Genomic DNA, 19,120 nt, shown 5'->3' on the forward strand with positions numbered 1-19,120 from the left:
GTGATCTGGAGCTCTTGGAAAGGTCATTGGTGGTGGTCAGTGGAAATGTCACAAGAAAATGAATGTTTTGATATATCCATGAAGGTAGAAAATGAGTCATAGCTATAAAATGATGAAGTTTATCCGTATGTGAATTAGAATTTATATACCATAGTTGAAAAAAGATTACTCCAGGAGGATTCGACAAACTATGTTACATAACAAATGAGACTAAATGATCGCTACAATCCCATTGGTTTTATAACCTATGTATTTGCAAATCACCATCTGTAAATGACTTGGGAGAGAATTCAGGGTGATCTAGAAAGGCTAATATGTTTTAATTTAAATTATATAAACAGTGGTCTAATTGCTGCATTCAGACAGGTATTCTCCCAGCAGTACATTCAAAGGTGGCTTTTCAGAATGAACAGAAGGAGCCAGGCATTTTGTAACGATTTTGTGTCTCAGGAGAGCTTATATGGATTTCATCTTTTCGTAATTACTGTTTGCTTGCAGTTTTTGTAACAGCTAAATTGTCAGTCTTTAAAAGTTAATTTGCATTTATTTTCCAAAAGAAAATTAACTTAATTGTTACACTCTTCTGGTTTTCTAGATTTTAATAATACGTGAAGAAGAGCCTCAAAGTATTGTGAGTAAAGACGAGGATTTCTCCTCCTATCCAGGGCCTGTCATGGTAAGCGAAAGGGGTTTGTAGGGTCTGCTACAAAGCAAAATAGGCTAAAATCTGAAAAACAGTAGAGAATTAATGTTTACATGTGGGGTTGTTGAATTTTTAATGTAGGGCTAGACTAGCTAGGTTAATGGGGTTTTTTTCTGATACTATGACAATTCTTTCATTTTTTATGACTATTAATCAGGCTGCAGGAAGGAAAACTGTTTCTAATATCATATTTAGTTGTTTGAGTGCTTGTCTTTGAAAGTTTAGTAACTTCAGTAAGTTACTGATAACCTGAATTCTCTAAATGCTTCATCCTGTTTGAGCTTTTCATTGGTCATTGATAGCTTGCTATGCGGTGAAGAATGCAGCAAGTGACGGGGCTGAAGTTAACTGTAATGCTTTGTTTCTCAGGATGAAGAGACTCAGCACAGCCTTGAATGCATCCAGGCTAATCAGATTTTTCCCAGGAAGCAGCTGATCCGAGAGGATGAGAACCTTCAGGTAATCAGCACACTGCTCCCTGCCAGTTGAGATCACAGTATCTCTAGTTGACTTACGTATTTTTTGGCCTCTGCTGTAGACTTTTCATTTGCAATTGAGCACAGCAATAAGAGAAACACGTTTTCTTTTGAAATACTCATGTACTGTTGGTAGGACAGAGGACTTGGGTGTTACATTACAAGAGATCCCTTAGAGCATCTGACAAATGCAACCATTACTTGTGTAGTAATTTCAAGTGCTAGGTTTTATTCCATACTTCAGGACTCTGTTTTTTAAAAAAATAACACTAACTGGTTAAATGCTACCTTTACTACTTGTTACTGAGAAGCCAAAAGTCTTATGTTACACAAAATGATTATTTTTTTTGTCTCTTAATTTTCCAAAGTTCCTTTTGAAATCAGTTTAGTTCAGATGTTTTATCCATGTAGGCACTCTTACGTTAACTGAATAGGTAGATTGTTTCATTTTAATAGAAAATATTTTTAATTGATTTAAGCTAAGTTGGTGTAAAACCAGATTATTTTCAAGTTGAGTATTTACACTTTTCACCCAGCTCAGCTCAATTTGGCTTAAGTCACATTAAACAGTTGCAATTTTTATGTGCAGTGTAATATGACTGCAGGTTTTCTGACTTCATGAACAGCAGCATGTGCTGCATTTTCATATTTGCAGTGAGAAATATGACGCAAAAAGTATGATGTGTCCAACCAATCTCAGCCATGTAGCATTTAGGTATCCGGTCTAAGTTGGTTACCCGAGCTTTCTTGGTGAATATTGGGGACCAGTAGCGTAGGAGATTATTCATTTTACGTGTTTTGCCTACTTTAGCATGAATTTAGTAACATTATGGAAATGCCACTCTCCATTAAGGAAGGAGCAAGAGCATAAATCAAGGAGCTGGTCAGACTGCTTGCCAAAATGTGAGGATGTTTTACTCAGAATTTTTTTATAAAAATTCATTGTTTTCCCTGACCAAGCACTTACTACTCAGGAAAATTAAGATAAAATGAGGAATCATTTAAAAAAAAGGCTACAATTAATCTCTGAACCAACCTTACTTTCCTTCTTAGCAGTAATAGCTAAGTTGAATTCTCAGCAGTGTTTCATTTTGGTTTTAGATGTTGTGTGCTTGAGTGTATGCTTACAGGAGATACATATTTTTGGTAAATGGTTTTTGAAAGATTTTTCTTCCCATTCTGAAGGTCCCTTTCATTGAACTTCATGGTGAGAGTACGGAGTATGTAGGACGAGCAGAGGATGCCATCATTGCACTTTCTAATTACAGGCTTCACATCAAATTCAAGGAGTCTGTTGTGAATGTAAGTGTTACTCATGCTGCTGTGCTAATACAGGTATTCTGAACTCAATCCAAATAAGAGAATTTAGGATAAAAGTACCGTGATCCTGTCTTTCAAAGTTAGTGATAATGAAATACCTCTCTATGATGTCACATATTTCAGGAAGAACAGATACATATTTAGGCACCAAAAGGTGACTAGACACCTCTGTAAATCAGGCTTTGTAAGGAAACTTCACATCACTCAGCTTTACGTTCTCTTTATGGCTGGCTGTCAGCCATTTGTTCTCCCTGAGCTCTGTATATACTCAGTAAAGAAATAAAAGGTCTTCCAAAAGGCTGTTTGGAGCACCTAAGCTAGACTCGTGCTTTGCTTGGAGCTTCAAAAGGTGGAACTAGGTCCAGCTACTGAAGTTAAGTGTCTGAAGTTGGATAGTATGGGTACAATCACTGACATGAGAGGTGTGAGTTGGATCCCATCTTCAGATGCCTGTTTCTTTAAAGAATTTTACTCTAAGTATCCATTCTTAAAAATTGTTACTTATCTAGCTATTCCTGATCGTAGACATAAATTAAACGGGCATTGTTTAGTCCTTTGCAGTAGTGTAACACTGACATGCACTAGTGCTGTAATACCATTTATGAGCGATATAGAATTTGATAGGACATCATACATGGCACAGAAATATTTTTGTGGGTATTTGTAATACAACAGGTATAATAATTTTTTTTTGATGATGGGTTTTTTACCAATTTCCTTATTTTAAGACAAATCCTGACCCTGGCTAATTGTTCACGGTTGCCAGGTGTCAGTCACAAATCCTGAAATATGCAGTGGTTACTTAAGTGTAAACCACCAAAACTGCATGTTATTCCAAAGCTGAGAAAAGCAAGGGAAGCAAAAGACAAGAGTTAACAAGTGTTCAACGCATACACGACTGAGACCCATGTGACAGTGGTCTGGAACATCAGTGGGTTTTCCCGTGCACTTAACCGATTTTACTTTTGATGCCATGTAGATCTTAAATTGTTTTTTTATTGTTTTGTGCCAGAACAGAATTATTAACTCTAAAAGATACTGCTTACCAACTGAAACTTAATCTTTACTGATTTAGCTTGTCTCTAATCATGTATCTATGTTATCTACAGACTTTGAAATGTGCCTGTGTCATAGTTATCGTTACTCACTTTAAATGCAATTTTAGTACATAAATTGTCATTGTAGGCTGAATAGGCGTGTCTGCTGGGCTGGTGAACATCTTGAAGTGCTAAAATTCGTGATGATGTGGGGGTTTTCAGCAAATAAAGTTTGCTGGACATATTTCTGAACATGGCAATTAATCAAAATGATGGCAAAAACATTATTGTTATAAAACTTTAATTGGGCATCTAAGGGCTATTATCTTCCAGTGCTGACCATACAAAGGATATGATACAAGTATGTGCATATGCAGAGGTAGCATAACTGTACTTTTCACTTCTCTTATTCTGTAGTCAATCCTGAAGCGTAACTTGAGACTTAAAAGTTAAGTTGTAGGTGCCACCATGCATTGGAATGGTAGCCAAGGGTCAGCTAGGTGTTGGGATGCTTCAAGTGCAATTCACCCAGATGCACCTCTGCATGCTGCTGGCAACAGAGAGGAGATGCATTACAAGGCATGTGTTTTATAGAATTCCTTTGCTGCTTTGATACAGACGTGAATTCTAGGGCTGAATTCTGCCAAGGGGCCTGTTACAATAAATCTGTATTGTACTCCTTGCTGTTAGATTTACTTTTTTTTTTTAATTCAGAGTCTGAATGTTGTATGAAATTGACAACTAGAATTGACGAAGCAAAGGACTGAATACTTAAAAACAAGGAGCTGGAACATGAGAAAAAAGAGAGTCCTAGAAATCAAATAATTTGTCCTGAAGAATGCCAGGAGTTACTTTACTGGAGAAGCCACTGCACTTACTGTCATATCTGTCCTTAGGATAATTGGGGGTATTATTTTTTAAAAACTGTCAATTTAATATTTTTGAGCAGTAACGAATTGTTGTTTTCTTAAATAATATTATTTGTGTTCAGGAAAGAGTCCATAAAAGTTTGTCAATGTTACCAAGTTAATTTTGCTTCCCTGTTTTTCGTATGCAGTATTCTGCCCTCTCACTTTGATATCTCCAAGGTTGTTAGTCCTGCTTCATATTTTCGTCATTAACCAGTAAGATTCAATTAGATAGTGTATGAGGTAGAGCAGAATATAGACTATTCTTTAGTAACCATATATGACCATCACTAATGACATAGTATGAACTCTACCAGAATCCAATGCGGAACAGGATTTGGAATATCTTTGAGGATAAAACATACTTGTAGTAATTAAGAACCATATTTAAATTGTTGAATTTTGGAGTAAGATCACTTTGGATATTGCTGATCAAAATTATTGATCAGATAGTGATTTTCTAAATTAAATCTTCAGAGTAATTTTCCTACTGTTTTTATATTGTTAGAGCTGTTCATAAAACACCTGTATGACCTTTTAAAAAAGTTTAAATGTCTGTTAATGTGAGGATTGGGGGTTTTAATTCTTTTAAGTGATTTTCATAAGAATCACTATCCTAAGTCCAACCACGCTAATGACCTTGACACCTCAGCAGAGAGAAATACTTCTGTGTAAGAAGGAAGATTCTTGGCAAATATCTGCATTATAGTACTTGTAAAATAAATTGATTCCCCATGTGAATGTGGGAATTCACATGTTTTGTGCAGGCATTTCTTCTTGAAGTAGATGGGATATTCTCGTGGCAAAAATGGTCCTCCAGAGAAAGCACTATGCATGTCAACTACTTTCCCCTTATTAAAGGCTACTGCATGAAGGGAATGGAATCCCGTTAAAAATGGATTCCTGATCTTTGTCTTTTTTTACCTCACTGTTCTCTTTTTGTTTACAATTCAATAGACTGGCTGTCAGAATGATGCTTGTGAAACCTCAGTAAGTAGCACAATGCTGGTAGATCACTTGCTGCACCTGTGCTTGAAAATAAATACATTTAAAAGTTGATAATGCTCACATTGCAACATTGCAGAAAACAGCTGTACGCGTACATCTTTTCCATAAATAATTTCCTAGATCACAGTAATAGTAGGAACATGGTGTTTTAAATGCAGAAACAAAAGATCCAGTAGACCATGCAGAAATTGGAGGGATTATGACATTCAAAAGTGTTGACTTACATTTATCCATGGGATAAAAATGCAGACTCAACAGTGATCTCTTGGTGCACATGGGAAGTTTGGTTCCCATGCCAATCTCTATTGATTGGCTTTCCTTAAGAAAATTTCAAACTTTGCAGCTGGTGAGTGTTTCTTACTAATCATTTTTCTCTATATAAGCCAATTGCATTTATGGGAGAATTGCAGTTTTAGTGTAGTTTAACAAACCACAAACTTGTATGTACTCTCTTTCAAATAGTACAATTTGGATATAGTTTGAAAAAAAAAAATCAGGATGACGAGATGAAGGGAGAATTTCAGTCTTAGTGATTAAGTAAGTTTTGGTATGAGCTTTCCCTTGCTTGGCGTTTAATGGAAAAATGGTATGTTATCTTCCTTATACATGTAGCACAGTTGTGGTTCATCTGTGCTGAACAGTACACTTAGTCCTTGTTTTGTTCTCAGGTCCTGATACTCAAATTGTTCACATTGCATGTTAATTATGAAAGCAGACAAGGGGACTAAATGGTTGCCTTCAAGACAAAAACTAAGTGTGATTAATTGTAATTAAAAGAAAAATTTTCTTCAGGTACTCCTTGTAGGTTATATGAACAAGGTCATACCTGGGAGGGTTGCAGCTCCCTCCAGCTAGGAGGCTCCTTGCAGACCACCTAAGCTGACCTTGCATCCTCAGTTCCTCCATATGTCATTTTACTATGTGCTTCTGGGCATATAGCACATAGCCTTGGCCTTGTACTGCTTAAAGCGTCCAGTCTGTAACATAACCCTAACATTATTTCAGGCTCTGAACTGGGAAAACAAGAAGAAAGTACTAATTACAGCTCATGGCCCTGGGTGTGACGTGGTGTCCTGGAAAGACTCAGGCCAAATGGTATACAGGGTAGGGTAAATAGCATAGTCACTGACAAAGGGGCTGGCTTTTAGCAGCCTGGCCATGGTCCACCGCATGACCACTTGGTGCTGTGGGCAAGGATTGAGCCATGGGGTGGGTTGTTTCAGCAGTGTAACCATAACTGCTGCCTTTTCTAGCTACAGAGGTATGTTTCTCTAAGTATATCTTGTACTGCTGCTAGATAACAGACAGTTCCAGTAATTAAAACAATAATTTTAAAATGTTTCAAAAAGCAAAAGCTTGAGTTGTAGAATGTTGCTATTGTTTAAAATGAGATAATTTCTAAAGAAGAGACAGTCAAGAGACAAATAGTTCAAGAGCATGATGCTCTAGTGCTCTATAATGCAATATGATTGGCCTTGGATAACAATGTATGTTTATTTTTACAGAAGCAGACATGATTGCTTCTCCACTGCTTTATTTCGATAGCCATTATTATATGGTGAAGTGCCTGCAAATAGAATTGATGACTCTTTCAAGAGCAAGCAAACTGCACTGGGTGTCTGACTTGCTGCATGCAAGCAGCCTGAAAAACATAACAATGGAAATGGAAGGTTGTCAGTGGAGAAGTGGGGAATGAAAGCAGATAATTTTAGAGTTTTACTGGGGGAAGAATAATGGACAGGAAGGAGACTGAAAGTGCAAGAGGATCAGAGGACAGATTTTTATGACCGGAAAAGAAAATTAAAAAGATTGATATGAAGGTTGCCCTGAAGAAAAACTGGCAGATTCTAAGGAAATAGATGGTGAGCTGCATGTAGACTGTCAAGAGAAAAAAAGAATGGCTGTTGAGCAGAGGGTAAATTGAAAGGGCATAGAACAAAGAGTGACTTTGAAAGAAAGGAATTAAGAATAATGCAGGAGTAGAAGAATACTTAGTATGTCATTAGAGTGCAGACAGGAGGAAAAGGAGCCAGAACCAGACTGCTGGCAGGAGGCAGCAAGGTGAAAAGCTGCTTAAATGAAGATGGACATGGGAAAAAATGCAATTAAAAAGGGGTTTGGGGGGAAAAAATATATTAACAGACAAAGCATTTGGATAACAAAGCAAGTCTTCTAGTTAGGGAAAGGTACCTTACTTTCTGTGTTGGTGCCATGTAAGTCAATGGTAGATTTAAATAATTTATTGGGTGTATGTGAGGCTGTCCAGTCAGGAAGAATGGAAGATTCTCCAGTCTGAGGTCCTTTCCAGTCCCTTAATTTATTAGACAAAACTATCACAACGATTTATCTACCTTGCAGACTGGAGTCAAGGAGGAGGAGGAGGCATGGAAGAAATTAGCAGTTAAAAATACTAACTATAGCAGCACTACATCTAATCTTGCCTGTAATGCATTCAAATACTCTGTTACATTGGTGTCTCCGTCTGTCAGCATCTTCACTGTACTTACTCTCTGCTGGTGACTGCAGTCAGTTTGAGCTTAAGAAAGGCAAATAGAGGGCTTACCTCACAGGAGGGAATCCTTATTTCATGTGCCGCTTCACATTGCTAGTTAGGGAAGTTATACTAGACTACCACAGATTTTTAAAACAGTAATAATACTGAAAACAAGGACCACAATTTAAGTTCCAGCTTTATTTGTATACCCAAACTACTGGGCTGTTCGATTCAGACACCACTCTTCTAGTTTCCTTTTCTGTTCTTTAATGGCCCAGTTACAACAAAAGGAAGAAAGAACGACCTATCTGTACCAGCCTCACTGCTCATGAGGGGATGAGAATTAGTACTTTCTCCAGCCTAGGAGAGTCCAGCTCTGCTGCTCAGTTGTGGTCTGACAAGGATAAAGGATGCATATTAAGACCATACCTGCCTGTTGTATTTTGGGGATTGTGAGCTCTAGGCAATTATTTGAGCTTTTGCAGTCAGAAGAGGATTCTGGATGCCAACTTTTGAGTTGGTGGGGAAACATGAGGTGCAGCTGTGGGCTGCGTGCCTGCCTTCCCAAGAGATATGGAGAGTTTTGATCGCTCTCCTGGGCACGGCATTCATGATTAGCTTTCTCTAGGCGTCTTCATGCTCAGAGTAAGTTTTCTTGTGGATTGAATTTCTGAGACATCTCTTTCTTTTGCCTACTGTTTTTAGTTCAATTTCCTTTTTTCATTGCACTGAAATTGGGTACTTTTTAAGCTTTGTGGTGCCTCAGTAGCAGCTCTCTTGATTCCTCAGCCCAGATCCTTGATTGGAGGTGACCTTCAAGGACTTGCCTGGAGTCCTATGGAAAGGCAGTAGCAGAGCAGGGTCTTACAGCCACATCTTGTAAGCCCCAAGCCAGAACTTAAACTATTGGATCATACTCCTCTGATGGCGAAGATGGTAAAAGAATATTTGAATATTTCTCTGATAGCCTTTGTGCTGAAGGATTGCAAAGGTCTTCTTGCCTTGTGTAATGTTCAATATGATTTCATAAACAATTCAAACAGTTTTATTCATTGTGTTTATTGTAGGTAGTAGCTAAATTCTCTGTGTTTGGAATTCAGACAGTTACATAAGAGATAGTTAGATACTAACTTTTATTCATTTAAGACTGTAATGGACATTTGCCTGTCTCAGGTAAAGGTCCAACAATATTAACACAGACTAATATATTCATCTTGTGGTTTCTTCTTAACTTTAAAAGTACTTGCATGTGCTTACATGTTTTGCCTGATCAAGCTTCTGCTAGTTACATGTGCCATAAAACATAAGTGCATATAACTATACCTTTAAAAATGAATGAATCAGCATTATTACTCGCCAATATGGCTGCTTTGGTCAGGACTGTTGGTCTGAACGGGCCAAATGGTTTTACCTGGGATATTTCCATATAAAAGGATCTAGACTGCAGCAGTCTGTTAAGGTGGATCTTGCTTAGCAGTTTATTGTTTTACACCAACAGCTAAAATTAGATTCCCTGGGTTGGGACCTATAAGAGAGAAAGATGCTTCCATGAGATAGGAGCTTGTGGGGTTTCTGCTGCTTTTTCTGCCTTCACATTTGTCACCAGCGTGCTGTAGTCTTCTCAGCTGTTTCCATGTGATCCCTTAAGATTTTTGGACTATACAGCAATAGAGCTGGAACTAATATGGTACCATACCTCAGAGCTGCTGAAGCAGTTACACATAGTTTTCTTTGGTTTTCTCTCTCTTCTCAGACTCCATGTAGTCCTACAATAAATCTTTGAGATAGGCAAACAAATTACAGTGTTAGTACTGTTTGAAATAAAATTATGTAATCTTTTTAATTGCAGGTTCCATTGCAGCTTATAGAAAGTGTTGAGTGCCGTGATATATTTCAACTTCATTTGACTTGCAAAGACTGCAAGGTTATAAGGTATGAATAAGCTGAATGTTAAATGGGGGGTAGCCTTGCATTCCATGTGCTATGGACAGCTGTGACATTTTAAGTAAATGTTTTTTCTTACTTAGTGGATTTACTTTCCCTTAAAATACTTCCTTTTGTCTGATTTTGCGTATGATAGCTGGGGATTTTTGTAAAGGGGATGGGAGCAAGATGAGCTGCATTTTTGCTTGCTGTGATACAATATAACAGCAAACCTTGGTCTGAGCCCAAGTGGCTGATCTTGATTTTATTCTGAAATGAATTTCAGTCTCACTGCATTTTCCCTGCCTTACAATCAGTTATAATGTATTGCTTCAATTAGGTACGAGATACAGAACTAGATAAAACCACTGAAACACATGCTTCTTGGAAGAGTATTTAATCAAGCTTTGGGATTTGGGGGGTTAAGGTGTGGGCTTGTGCAGTTCTACATGAAACCCTCAGTCTGGATAGCATCAGCTGCCCTGCTTTTTTAACAGCTGTGAGGGTACAGTTGCTAGCATTAAGACATAGTAGCCTACTGGAAAAGAAGCTAAGGGAATAAAGTAAAGCCAGGTCAGCAACCTGCTCTGTAACCCAGTAGACAGCATCATGTGGAAGGGAATTTTTGTTTGTGTCTGCCCTTCAGCAGACTTCAGAGTCTGCCCCAGGAGTCTCAGAGCTACTGAGCCTGAGCTACAGCTATTTCCTACTTTTCCACTGCAGAAATTAATTTTGATCTATAAACTGCAATTAACAAGAAAGGAGCATTTCTTTTTTGATTAAATGTTTGCTGGCAGTACCTTTTGTATAATGAAATGAGCCCCAGTCATATCTGAGCACTCAGAATGTTTAACAGGCCAGCTGCTTCCTGAAATGCTGTATTTTGACGAGGACTGATGAGGATTACTGATGTGTTAGAAACCACAGAAGCACCTGGGAATGGTCACGTAGGAACTGGGCCTTCTTCCCCCTAGAAGGTGGTGGGATCAGTAGCCCAACTGAGGTGTATCTACACCAGTGCATGCAGCGTGGGCAGCAAACAGGAGGAGGTGGAAGCTGGTGTGCAGCAGGAGAACTATGATGTAGTTGCCCTCATGGAAACACAGTGGGATGACTCGCACAACTGGACTGCTGCAATGGATGGCTGTAAACTCTTCAGAAGGGATAGGCAAGGTGGATAGAGCTGGTGGGCTAGCCCTGTATGTTAGGGAGTGTTTTGATTGTCTAGAGCCTAATTTTGGTGATGATAGGTAGGGCTGAGTGTTTTGGGGTAAGAATCAGATGGGTGGCCAACAAGGCAGGTATTGTGGTGGGAGTCTGTTACAGCCCACCCAACCAGGATGAAGAGGCAGACAAAATATTCTATAAGCGGCTGGGAGAAGTTGCACAATCACTAGCCCTCGTTCTCGGGGGAGGACAGGGACACACACGACTTAAACTTACCAGATGTCCACTGGAAATACAGCACAGTGGAGGAGAAACAGTCCAGGAGGTTCCTGCAGTATGTGGAAGATAACTTCCTGACACAGCTGGTCAGTGAGCCAGCTGGGAAAAGCACCTTGCAGGACCTGTTTGTGAACAGAGGACTTGTGGGTCATGTTGACGTTTGGAGGCCCTCTTGGGCACAACGATCACAAAATGATGAGTTACTGATTCTCAGAGAAGTAAGGAGGGGGTCAGCAAAACTGCTGCCTTGGACTTCCAGAGGGCAGACTGGTCTGTTTAGGAGCCTGGTTGACGGAGTCCCTTGGGAGGCAGCCCTTCAGGGCAGAGGAGTCCAGAACAGCTGGACATTCTTCAAGAAGGAAATCTTAAAGGCACAGGAGCAGGCTGTCCCCATGTGCCAAAAGACAAGCCAGCAGGGAAGACAGCCAGCCTGGCTGAACAGAGCCAGGAACGCAGGGAAAAAAAAAAAAAAGGAGAGTTTATGACCTTTGGAAGAAGGGGCATGCAACTCAGGAGGACTACCGGGATGTTATGAGGTTATTCAGGGAGAAAATTAGAAGGGTCAAACCCAGCTAGAGCTTAATCTGGCTACTGCCATAAAAGACCATAAAAACATGTTTCTATAAATACATTAGCAACAAAAGGAGGGCTAAGGAGAATCTCCATTTTTTATTGGATGCAGGGAGAAACATGGTGACAAAGGATGAGGAAAAGGCTGAGGTACTTAATGCTGCCTTTGCCTCTGTCTTGAATAGCAAGACCATTTGTTCTCCAGGTACCCAGCTCTCTGAGCTGGAAGACTGGGACAGGGAGTAGAGTGAAGCCCCCATAATCCAGGGGAAATGGTCAGTGACCTCTTACACCACTTAGACATGCACAAGTCTATGAGGCCAGATGGGATCCACCCAAGGGTACTGAGGGAGCTGGCAGAGAAGCTTGCCCAGCTGCTGTCCATCTTTTGTCAGCAGTCTTGGCTAACTGGAGAGCTCCCAGAAGACTGGAGGTTACCCCATCTACAAGAAGGGCAGGAAGGAGGATCTGGGCAACTTACGGGCCTGTCAGCCAGACCTCAGTGCCAGGGAAAGTTAGGGAGCAGCCATTCCCGAGTGCCATCACGCAGCATGTACAGGTGATCAGGCCCGGCCAGCATGCATTTATGAAGGCATGTCCCGCTTGACAAACCTGATCTCCTTCTATGACAAGGTGACCTGCTTAGTGGATGAAGGAAGGGCTGTGGATGTTGTTTACCTAGACTTTACTAAAGCCTTTGACACTGTTTCTCGCAGCATTCTCCAGGAGAAACTGGCTGCTCGTGACTTGGGCAGGTGTACTGATCACTGGGTAAAAAACTGGCTGGGCAGCTGAGCCCAAAGAGTGGCAGTGAATGGAGTTACATCCAGCTGAATGATCTCAAAGTACTTTTCCAACCTAAAGGATTCTATGATTCTACTTTAGAAGTAATATTTAGTTTAATTAAAATTAAATATTTTACTTCCTCTTAACATGTAGCTCTTGACATTTAAAAAAGCCACCCTTCTTCTCTACATTAATTTGTTATTTCTCTTCTGTTGCAAAGTGAATACAAATTATTTGTATTTATGCCCTTCCTTATGAATATCCCTTCAAAATTGCATCTCTGAGAATCAGTACTTGGTGACACTGGCTGTTGGAAGATCATGAAGTATGGGGCTCAGATACCAGATTTAGAACGTGTTCACATTCTTTTTCATTAACAAAGCAGTGTGTGTTTTGAATAATAGGGCTCAAGTGAAGATAGTACTGATTTGCAACACTAAAGGAATTTAGGAAGAAAATGGGATCTTTAGGGTGAGGTGTATCTTCTCTGGATATGGATATTTAATAGAGAATTATCCAGTCTAAGCCATTAGTCCCAGTTTGCTTTATAGTTGGTGATGGGAAATAAACACCTGCAGGCTGCAGTTCCTCGCAGCTATTTAGACATGTTTCGTGAGTTGGACAAGTTTTTTTTCCTTCCACTGACTGACTTTTAGGTATTCGCAGGTAGGGGTAATAAATCCTGCCCTTAGAGAATACAGATGCTATCATTAACCATGAATGCAGTAGAACACAGACGGAGCAGAACCTAAATACTTGGTGAATATTTTATAACTATAAAATCTTGAATTAATCTGTCAGAGCAAAATAAATCACTGATCTTATTTCCACCCTTTTATTTTAAAGTGTGCAGAAATCCTCTTTGAAAAGACAAGCTAATATAATTTTAACATACCGCTTTGAGACATACTTTTTTTCTGTGCAGGGAATGTTCTTGCTAGTTGTAGTTGCTAGTCTAATGTTTGGCAAAGCTCAGTCTCAAAAACATTGTATGTGCTTCAGACCAAGGCCAGAGAGAGAATCTTAGCGTATGAGAGAGGGGGGTAATGTAGGATTTCAGATACTGGAGTTTGTCCTCATTATTCACAAGTTAAGTATATTAATCAAATGGATATGTCTCCTATGTCTGATGAAAAATGTATTCTTGTTTACAGGAATACAATGCATACATTATAATGTATGTGATAGTTTTGTGAATTTCCATCTGACACCACCAGTCAGCAAGTCACTGTAACACTCTCCTGTCTGTGTGTGAAAGTTGCAGACTGAACTCAGTGATACTGTCCTTGGTTTTATATTAAATAGTATATAGTATATATATATAGCAAATAGCATATAGTATATGCATAAACATTTCCCTCATTCAGGGCTAGTAGGGCATACCACTGGTTTATCCACAATCACAGAACATTGCTTTTATGCTTACAACTTATTTTGACTTCCTAAGTGCGTATTTCTTTACTGATATGCCAAAGTTTTCATTTTTACTACCTATTAGAATGTGCATAGAAACAGAACTAAGTTATGTTTGTTCTCACTTTTTGCTTTCATAAATGTTTTCATAGTCAGCCTGTCAGATCTTATATTCTGGCATCTTTTACTGAAAATTAATAGATAAATGTTTGTTTCTGGGCCAGGTGTCAGTTTTCTACTTTCGAGCAGTGTCAAGACTGGCTTAAGCGACTGAACAATGCCATCCGCCCTCCTTCGAAGATAGAAGACCTTTTCTCATTTGCCTATCACGCTTGGTGTATGGAGGTATATGCTAGTGAAAAGGAACAGCATGGGGATTTGTGTCGGCCAGGTATGTGGGAACACTGTGGGGATCGTCACAAATGCACTGACTGTTAACTGCCTGTTTGCTGAAATCCAGAACTTTCCAAAAAAGTTATAAACAAATTCAGTCTGTGTTGCTGTAAACTGAACCTGGAAAATTTCAGCATGGACTTGTTTTTGTATGTAAGTTCTTTCACTTCTTCACTAGCTGGTGAATATCCTGTATGTGGTAATTAAATAGGTAATGGTATAACTTTGCTTAGAGCAAGGTGTCCTTTATTGTCTTGCTTGTCTCTACCGCACAGTCTGAGTTCTGTTCTGTCTTAGGATTAGCTCCCATCATAGCTACTTTGGGATCAGTATGCAAAGCAGCATCTCAATATCCCAAGGAAATTGTTGTGGTGGATTTGATTTAGTCAGTCATGTATAATACTAATAATGGTTTGCTCATCATACCAGCAACTTTCAGTCTAAAATATTTTCTTATTGATTGTGCCCACATTTTTTGTCTAGAACAGTGGTCTTCAACATAGAAGTTGAGGAGCAGGTGAAGGAGAAGGAAGTCCCTTAGCTGTTCCTGAGGTTCATTCACAGCTGCAAGACAGCAACCTATTTTAGTGAGATATCATCCTTGCTGGAAAATTTTTAGAAGCCCTCACGTAAATATAAGCTAAAAATTGGGATGCTTGTGGTTATAGTACTTGTTTGAAGATAAGGAAATCTGTGTTCCAGGTCCTTTACAATCTGAGGCTCTCTTCGCTCACAATTCACCTGTCTGAGAAAAGCATCCCAGTTACCAGGTTGAGGGAATGTTAGTGTGATCGTATCCTTACTACTAAAGCCAGTCTGGGGCTGAGCAAAAGCTGTCACTGTTTTGGTACCTGAGGGAGGACAGTCAACAGCTAGCACACAAGTGGCAGGAGGTGCTTCTTGGTTCTAGTTCTTGTTTCTGCACTTCACGCACTTTGTTAGCAGTTACTAAAGGCAAAAAAGGCAAGAACTAAAAAGGCAAAAAAATCCTCAGAGCCGAATTTTATAGTCGAGTCTTTTCCCTCCTGACTAAAATCAGGAGCTGGAAGATAGCAGACACGTAGATGGCTTGTGAAGTCTCCTTGTAGTTCTTTTCTCTTCCTCACTGAAACAGACGGGCTTCAGCCTAACACTGGGTTAGGATAAGAAGCAGCGTTTACCTTTTTATTAACTTCTAGCAATTGCATTTTTTTTGGTACGTATGTCTATCAAATAATTTTCTTTCCTGTAGCTTGGCGGTAGGTACTCTCCTTCTAAGAGTTGAATTATAGTTGAAATAGATCTATGGAATGTAATTGAAGAAGTTAATCCCAAGACATTTAAATTTATTTTTTTACACGAAGGAGCCCAGTATTTGGTAGGTATGGGCAAAAATACTTAATTGCTTCAAAATCTATCTGTTTCTGGGGGAAAATATAAGTTGTCATCAATGTATGTATTGGGACATAATAACTGATGAGCTTTTAATGTCAGAAGGCACAAGTCCACAAAATGTATAGCTTGCTTTTTCTCTGATTTTGAGAATTGATGGGATGCTTTGAAAATATTTTCCATCTTGGCTCAAAATGCCTCTTAAAATACCAGCATTTCAGGAGCAATGGACAAAATGTTAAGGTAGAATCTTATTTTGCAGAGGAAAGCCTATCCTTTCGTGACATGCACAGTAGCTGAAAAATTAAGAGGGAGGAATCAAACAGAATATTTCATTTTCATGTAATTTTATGTGTTTCTTTTAAAACCCACTAGCAGTATGCAGCATCAGTGATTGGGGATATTTCTAGTATTCTCATTTGCTATGCAGAAAAATCCATACGGACATAGCACAAGTTTTAATGACCATTCTTCAAAGCAGCTGGTAATGAAGCCCATCCTCAGTGCTTGAAGAGCATGCTGCTGTTCCAATAAAAGGGTTTTTTTTTCTTTTAGAATAAAAAAGTCACCACTAAGGAAGAACATGACTGAGGTCGTTGTCTGGCTGGAATGTATTGTTGCAGTTTCACCTGTGCACTTGACAACCAACCAAAGAGCTCCTCACAGAGCTGCAATCTCTATGGAGCCATCCAGCTTTTGTAAAACTGGGGCTAGAAACAGCGGGTCTATTTGAGTAGGTGGCTGGAAGATTATAAACTCAAGCTCATGCAGATTTCACGTGAGAAGCGGGAAATTCTTGGCAAGCTCCAGTCTAATTGATCTGGCAATAGGGAAGGTAGAGCAGAACTACAGTGCCTGCGTGATACGATACTAGCCTTCTGCAGAAAATGCATGGCACAAGAGGCAGAACTATTTCTTTTTATGATACTGTTGTACCAGTGGCATGATGTAAAGCGAGTAAGTGATGAAGGTCAGTGAGGTCAGAGTGTGAATATTTTTCATTTGCACACAGTGTCATTCTCACATTTTACTTTTCAAAAAGCATAAGAAAAATAATTTCAGTATGCAGATCTCTTGCACGTTGCCCATATTGTAAAGCAGGTCTAGATTTGCAAAGTAGCATTTTCAGTGTATGATCTGACCTGTAGGAATGAATAACATTATAGCTTTTCTCTCACAGTTAATTAAGTGCTGTAGTTAGGCTATCTTTATTCTTAATTTACCTATATTTCTCTCTAATTGTTCTGTAATGTCACATAAAAAATTGTTTCAGACATGTACATTTACATCTTTGAGATAAATATGTATCTCAGGTATTGAAAGACTTTAAGGGTTTTCTGAAATACTTAATGGAAAGATGTAATACTTTTAATTTTTAACAGATTTTTTTTTCCTTCTGTTGGGTGATGCTCTGCCTCATGATTTAATGATACAGTAATTTAAAGAGACAAGCAATGGACAGACTTTCAGAATCGTTTTATCTAATGTTGCTCACATGCTCATTAAATTTATCACATTTCTTAGCTCAGTGAACCTGGAAATTTTGTACATTATTCTCTTCTGCCTGTTGATTGAGTACCTTCTAAATCTCTACATTTTCTGTCTATCAGAAAAATTCTTCTTTATTGCCATTGCATATTTATCAATTGTGTTTTGATACTTTTAAAAAAAGTGTCTAGGAAATAAATGCAGCTCTTTCCAGTTCCTTTAATATATTAATCTAGGAATCTGTGAGGATCCTGTGACTGATATTTGTGTCAAACAATCATTTATCTTCGTATCTCCATGTAATTCACAGAGGAATAAATTCCAGTTAGCAAGTGGAAAAACAGAGACACGGCTTAAATTGCAGGGCTTTCCTACAGTCATACGGGAAACCTGTGGCTGAAATTGCATACTAAATGGAGATTGCCCAAGATCCCAGACCACATTCCATATATTACCCCTTCATGTATCAGTCAGACCAGAGCTTCACGTTTTTCTCATTGATACAAAATTCTGAACTTCAGAAAAGAAAAACTACTAGAGTTTTCCAGCTAGGACTGGTGGTGGATCTAAATTGATTTTGCTGACCGTGCTTGGTTCTGGTTTGCAGCATTACTGTTTCTCATATGGATTTACGGAAGGTGGTAATTTCAGAGAAAAAGTCCTTGATGGACTTTGACATTTGTGAAAAGTTGACCAGAGAGAACCATCAGTGCAAGCTGTGGTTCTCCTGATAGAGATTTTCAAAATAAGGTGAGATGTAGATGGTGTTGTTGGACTATTCCTTTCTCTTTCAGTTTTTAATAAGTATGAGTCACAGTGGTGGTTTTCTCCAACTGTTTTGAAGGGTAGGAAGCTTACTTCTTGTTTCATATTTATTTTGTGTCTCTGCTTTTGACAACCAGGAGAACATGTAACTTCAAGGTTTAAAAATGAAGTGGAGCGGATGGGTTTTGATATGAACAATGCCTGGAGGATTTCCAACATCAATGAGAAGTACAAGTAAGTTATGTGGGCTGCTGATTCGCGGCCAAATGGCATCTCATAACACCAGTTTTGTTACAGCAGATTACTGGAACTTTTTCCAAGTTCTACAGTTCCTAATAAGGGACAATTAGAGTTATGAGTTTTGTTGTTTTATAGGAAAAAATGGGCTTTTAAAGTAGTAGTTAATATTTTATTAGCTGCTACAATTTTTGTAGGCTTAGAAATAACCAGATTTTGGTGTGCTTGCTGGAAGACTTCTTAGAGAATAAGCATTCTGAAGGAAGAAAGGGAAACTTGAGCAAAGAGCAGAGTTTGAACTTTTAAAAAACATTTTTTTATTGTGTCTTATTTTCTATCTTATGACAAAGACTTGTCTTAAAGTTGGTTTGGAAAAGTTAAGCTTGTAGATCCTGAAAATAAGATGCTTTCTGTGGTCCTGAAAGCTTAGGTAAATTTCCTTTTCTCAGGCTGCTGGAGCAGAGGATGGTGATGTTCTGTTCATGCTTGGTAGGACAGGGTGTACTGGCTCATCCCTAATCCGAATAAGAGCAAAACCAGCAGTAACACTTTGTGATGAAACATGTTTCATTGCTGTCTTTGTAGGATAATAACTTGCAGCTGGTAGTTCTCTTGCAGTGACACCAGCTATCTGTCTTGCTCTCAAAATCTGTGGAAATAAAAATAGCTATCCCTTACATATTTAAAGCTTTTTTTACTTTAGTATTATATGGAATATGGAAGCAGAATGACACAAACTACTCCTTTCCTTCTTGTGGCCAGCACTTGAGAAAAGAGCATTT

At 38.8% G+C, this 19,120-nt stretch overlaps 1 protein-coding gene across 14 annotated transcripts in view; it reads left to right on the forward strand.

Annotated features, from left to right (window-relative positions):
* Positions 1-19,120, forward strand: part of MTMR3 (myotubularin related protein 3) — an 82,877-nt gene that overhangs the window by 35,416 nt on the left and 28,341 nt on the right. For 13 of the 14 annotated variants that reach the window (XM_055707624.1, XM_055707615.1, XM_055707645.1 and 10 more), the window contains 6 exons: positions 596-676; positions 1,073-1,162; positions 2,365-2,481; positions 9,796-9,878; positions 14,309-14,475; positions 18,239-18,335. In XM_055707624.1, the coding sequence (XP_055563599.1) occupies positions 674-676; positions 1,073-1,162; positions 2,365-2,481; positions 9,796-9,878; positions 14,309-14,475; positions 18,239-18,335 (557 nt within the window). In that variant the 5' untranslated portion in view covers positions 596-673. Of the gene's footprint in view, positions 1-63; positions 85-595; positions 677-1,072; positions 1,163-2,364; positions 2,482-9,795; positions 9,879-14,308; positions 14,476-18,238; positions 18,336-19,120 lie in introns of those variants that run through there. The other variant, XM_055707583.1, reaches the window with a different exon arrangement.

This window comes from Falco cherrug, chromosome 1 (assembly GCF_023634085.1).
Source record: "Falco cherrug isolate bFalChe1 chromosome 1, bFalChe1.pri, whole genome shotgun sequence".
NCBI classification, from domain to species: Eukaryota; Metazoa; Chordata; class Aves; order Falconiformes; family Falconidae; genus Falco; species Falco cherrug.